Raw genomic sequence first — 6,000 nt, forward strand, 5'->3', positions numbered from 1 at the left:
CGCACAGAGGGCAACCCAGACGAGGATCGAACCGGAGAACCTCTTGTGAGGTGGCAACGCTAATCGCTGCACCACCGCGGCCGCCCAGAAGTACACATATATTAATGGGAAAAAACAAAACCACAGTGACATTTCCTTTATTTTAATGTAGTTTACATATGTTATCTTTTTAGCAATTATCATTCTCTCCAACATTACATAGATTGCTCAATTTATTCCTTCACTTAAATGCAACTCCTCTTCCTTCAGAGCATTATCCTGCATATATTGCTCTCATAAACTCTGTTTAATTTTATGCAATTTACTTCTTCCATTTTCTAACAATACCACCTCCAGTTCTTTTATCTCCTTTGCAATATTCCATAATTCAGTTGCACTTGGTTCAGATTTTGATTTTTTTCCATTTTCTAGTAATTTGTTTTGACAGCCAACAGCATTAAACTTGATAAAAGCCTCCATCATTTGCTGTCTAGCTGAGGAAAAATTATATGACGTCTGCTTGGGGTAAAAAAAAAATACCAAGCAAACATACTAAACCTTATGGACTTTGCTCCATACCTGGGAGCCATACAAATGTTCACCCAATGCCTTTCTCTTCTAACCTCCTTTGATTGACTCTCATAGTTAGACTGCAATATTTTCCACACCTTATGAATTATCCCTTTTTCAATAGCAGCTTCTGTTCTAGATTCAAATAGAAACTCTACCATAACAATGTTTGCTTGGTATTTCACTTAGCACTCCCATATCCCTTTCTCTCAACAGACACTGTTATTAATCCCTGGCAGGAAAGGCAGTCTCTACCATGCATTCCAAACTTTTGTTTGGCTTTATCCCAATTTACTACCTTTCCCTATCCAGTTATTTGCTCCTAAAACTTTTTTTCCTTTTGCTAATTTTCTTCAGTAAATTCAAGCACCCCCTTGCTTATTTTCTAGACCCCTACTTGCAGTCTTCCCATTTGGCAAAATCTCCTTTCCCCATTTCCATGCTGGCTTAGTTCTTAGACTACTTCCTTACTTTGTGTAGATAATGTTCTGTATGGCTGTTTTTAATGGAAGAGCAGATTAATGCTGCATGGGTCTGCTCTAACCTTCCTAACTATGGGCAGATTAGTTCTTCTATAACACATCCCTCTCATCTTTTCCCTGTTTCAGAGAAGCAGCTCTTGAACAGAATAAACTGACATAAAAGAATGTCCAATATGCCTTCCAGATTTTCAAACTATTCAGTACAGGAAGCATAATACCCTGATTTTAGTTGTGTCTTTTATTCTAACCCTAACAAGCTACATTATGTTTCCCATTTATCCACAGTGTGGTAAACTAAGCAAATTACATCTATTCTCATCCAATCACATTCTCCAATATCCACAAAGTTAATATCCCCACAAAAACAGAGTCTACTCCAAAAAGTACCCCCCTACTGTTGAGTCTTACACTAGATAATTTTACTTTTTGGTGTATGACAAATTTCAGATTCTCCACAATAGGGACACAATTTCCACCAGAAGGACATAACCTCGCCCATGTACATAATAACAGGAACCTTTAAGTATGAAGCTTTCCTACGAAAACTTAACACATCAAGCATATAAAAAATAGAGGAGTTATACAAATGAAGTGGCGTGACATTTAAAGCAAGGCAGGCCTTTTCCTCCAGTGTATAAATTACTAATATTGTACAGGTATGATACAATTTCTGAAGTGTTTGCAAAGGTATTTTATACTCCAAGCAGACTCAGCGGACTTTTTCCACAGGTAGAAAGCAAATACTCAAGGTGTGATTGGAAAAAGAGAGTTTAACTGGGAACATGTTTTTTGGAAATGTAACAAGTTGGCAGATTTTGAAAATTCCCTACAAAGCACTTTGACAGTAATGTTGGGACAGCAAATGGTTGCAGCTAAGGAAATTATTCTTATTACAAAGATATAGTAAGGCCTTAACAAGTTTAATGTTATTGGCTGTCAAAAGAATGACTAGAAATGGAAAATCAAAATCTAAACCAATTGTAATTAAAGTTAGGCATATAGTAAGAGAAAATAACTGGAGGTGAGATCTTTACAAAATGGGAGCATATTGCATTGAAATACATAGGATTTATGCGAAAATTACATGCAAAATAATGTTCGGGGTAGGAGTGATGTTTAAAGTAAGGCCGCAATTGAGCAATTTATATAATGTTGGAGTAAATAATAATTGCTAATTGCTAAAAAGAAAACAAATAGATATTGCATGAAAAAAACTAAAAATGTTTACTGTGGTTTATTTTCTATTAATGTATGTGTACCTATGACATTGTTTAAAATATGGGAATTTAATAAAGGCGTTTAAAAAATACCGTACAAGTGTTGAACTGGGAAGCACAGAATTAGTGTATGGCAAAGAGACACCTAGATAAAATAATGAATTTCAGAATCCCTGGTACAATAACAAATGTGTAAACTCAGTAGTATAAGAGGATTCTAGAACACTCTACTGAAAAAAAAAAAACTTTACTGCATACCGTTAAACTATCTTTTTTCTCACATTAATGTCATGCCAGTCATTCAATATCAAGAAAAATGGAGAAAAAGTAAAGCTTAAGAAAAAAAATACCCATTCCTGTAGTGTGACGGTACATGAAGAGATTTAATGCCGAATCTTTTCCCTCTTTCGGCAAAAATAAGGTGGAACAAGTTGGTAGATCCACCTGGAGCTTCAAATTAGTATGTACAAGAATGCCATTATGTTATTCATTACACTGACCAGAAAACACACACACTTGGTGAAACATGCAGTAAAAATGGCAACATTTTTAAATGCAAAAGTTCTCCACTTTTTTGGTAAACTTGGTATTCCTACCTTACATGATCCATGTTAGCCCAGTGCATTGAGATATGTAGAGCTGATGGAACGGTATTCCTGCATTTTCACACACTTTAGAGACTGATGCTCAAACCAGTGCAACAGTTCTTTTACAAGCTAGGGGAGTGTTGCACTCGATCCTGACTGCCTGCAACAAAGTGCTTTCTGTTTTCTATCTCAGAAATAAAATCCAGTACTACCATTCCCAAATGCAACTGCACGTTTTGTTTGTTTGGAAATGATCCGCTGTCTCTACAGCCATTTATTTTCCTCCACTCTAGACCTATTAAATGAGGGACACTTAGCACCTTGGCATATTGTCAAAACATCAAGTGTGGCATCAAATTAAATATTGCAGTGATAAATAATGTGGTTCAGCGTAAAACACATGCTGCAAAGGCAACATGTTTTTACTAAAAAACTGCAGCCATAAAGACTTCAACTGGGGTAGAATCTGTGGTATGCCAATATTGTCTACAGATCAGGCCAAACTAGCCACTGAACTGCCTTGTTGGTGATGACATACCAGTAAGCGACTCCCTTCCACCCCGCTACTCCTTCCCTTCATCAATCTCTTTAAAAAAAACAACCACAAAGCAGAGACGTCCAATGATACCGGTGTAACAGTACTGAATACATAGAATCCTGGAAGACAGATATGCACAGCTTTCAAATGCAAAAACTGTTTATCATTCTCAGAAGACAGGCAGTGAGCTGGTTCCATTGGAATTACTTTCAACAGGGCTGTCCTTCCAACCGCAGAAAGATGAATCAATTACCAACTGCAACAAACACGCATACTACAAAAATGTCAGAAAGTCTGCACAGTTACATTGAGTTTTCAGTGCTTTGATTTGTACTGCCACTTTTTGGATTTAATAAGGCACAAAGGAGGTTCTGATATGATATTATGGTTAGCCAAAACAAATCATAAACAAGACACAAAGCAGCTACAACCTACTTGTGTATTAATAAACAAACTACAGCAAAACTCCACATTCAGTAATTTTCTAAGACTACTGAAAAAGAGAAAGGAAAAAAGATCTATATATAAGTGTAAGATCCTGCTGTGGTACACTGCACATTAAAAAATGGTACGGCTATTTTTTGTACAAGAAAGGGATGATTTTCTTGAAACTCACCTTGCTGTCCTCCTAGGAGACGCTCCATTCCTTTAATTAACTTGTGACGATGTCCATAAGCATTTATGCCAATCTCTTTCAATTCTTCATGACCCATATCAGCCAGCACATCTAAAGTGATCTAAAAGTATGAAACAGATTGATCTAAGTGAATATGTAAATATGTTAATTATTCCATCCCCTCACATATTAAACTTTTGTGTCTACAAATAATCCTCAGAAAATGGCAACAACACAAGTTTGTGTTAAGTGTGTATAATTACATTTAACATAACAGGATTTCTTAAAGGGACGGCCACTGGAACAGTAACTTAAAACGTTTGGGTTATACCCACTTTTATGTTGTCTTCTCTTGACCAGAAATTGTAAAATCTGTGTCGCCTTCTCTGTGAAGTACTAATACAGGCCTAGTGCTGGGTATCCATTGATGCAGGCAAAGCATATTATATCTTGCACTGCATGTTACTTTGATTCAGGTAATTAGGCCGAGAAAGGGCACAAGCTGTTGGGAGTGCAATTGGCAGATGCCAATTGGGTACATATGCAATTCCAGATTTAAGATGCACAGCTATTACCAATCAAATGTGCATATTATTAACTGCAGCAAACAGCTTGCATAAGCCCTTTGTTAAAGTTCAGAGTCTGTTTTTTGTTTTGTTTTTGTGTGTTCAACTCTGGAAGTATTTTTCCTTCACCTTCTGGGAAGGCACAAGTCTGAGGGCTACATACGGTAACCACCTAACTTAGCTACGACTCTGGTTAGTATATACAATGTGTTGACAGAAACTGTGTACATACATACAAACAAATAAATGCATAGATCAGGTTAAAATAGCAGCAATGGTTTAAAAACAAAAACTAAAACAATTTATAACCTCTGCCCTGACCCCTTAATTTTAAATGTAACACTCACCACAGTACATAGGGCAAATAAAACTCCAGGAAAAAAAACAAACTGAACAAATCGTGCATCTGATTAAAGTTAGAGGAGCCTCTCACATGTCTTTGTCAGCTAGTAAAAGTACTAATTAGAAAAGGGAGTAAATCTGAGCATAACACACTCTACTTAAAGTTATTACTATGAAAATAAAAGCTTATTGTAAGAATAAAGGAAAAAATACATAAACACCTTTCAAATAAAGTAAACATGCCCTTAAATGCTGACTGAGGTACATATTCCATATACCAAACAACAAAACAACCTGTGGTTGTTAACCAATACAGTGTTAAAACAAATACAACAAAAGAAAACTATGCTTTAGCTGCATTTTAGACAACAATACAAAGTTCTGGAACTTCCAAGACTGCTGTACACTGATCAACAGGTTGATTACAGCTCTCATGAAATTAGGAAAAGTAGGATATCAAATGCTACCAATTTGGGTAGAATTCAGTTACTGGCTAGTAATTACGCTGAATGGATGCCACCAAAGAAGACATTTGGAAAAAGTTAGAGAAAATCAATCAGAAAAGGAGAAGGAAAAAACTCTGGGTGGGAAGAATCTTCCAATAATTCAGAGAAGAAATAAGTTAACTGTATTCAGAGGTGTTTAAAATAACTGAAACTCTGAAGAAATAAAAACAAATAAAAGGATGGAAAATACAATACGTTTTAACTAGCTACTCAGATGAACTGCTAAGACTGCAAAAATCAGAGGCTGAGATAGACAAAAAAAAAAGCTGGATAAGCACGAATCACAAGAACTGTTTCAAAAATAGCAGAATTAGAAGACATGGTAGGCACAAAAAATTGAGATTATCTACTGTATCAGAGAACCTGGAAGGAAAATATGACATTAATTTTATGAAAGTGCAAATACATACGATTTGATAATTGAGAGCACATAGTGTGTATGCTCCTAATCATGACATGAAAAAGCAGCCAAGACATGTGTTAGTAAAGATGCAATCATATCAGCATAAAATGATTACACCTGACAAAACTATGGCAGAAGGAAAAAGTATTAAAAATTGGAGACAGCAGTGTATTTCCAGAAAATGATTACTCACT

General features: G+C 35.9%; 1 protein-coding gene across 1 annotated transcript in view; it reads right to left on the reverse strand.

The window, feature by feature from the left end:
- Window positions 1-6,000, reverse strand: part of TNKS (tankyrase) — a 2,150,186-nt gene that overhangs the window by 539,832 nt on the left and 1,604,354 nt on the right. Inside the window, exon 21 of the mRNA XM_044060937.1 lies at window positions 3,990-4,110. Within this exon, the coding sequence (XP_043916872.1) occupies window positions 3,990-4,110 (121 nt within the window). The remainder of the gene's footprint in view (window positions 1-3,989; window positions 4,111-6,000) is intronic.

Source organism: Protopterus annectens, chromosome 2.part0, assembly GCF_019279795.1.
Source record: "Protopterus annectens isolate FY-2018-M chromosome 2.part0, PAN1.0, whole genome shotgun sequence".
Taxonomy (NCBI): domain Eukaryota; kingdom Metazoa; phylum Chordata; order Ceratodontiformes; family Protopteridae; genus Protopterus; species Protopterus annectens.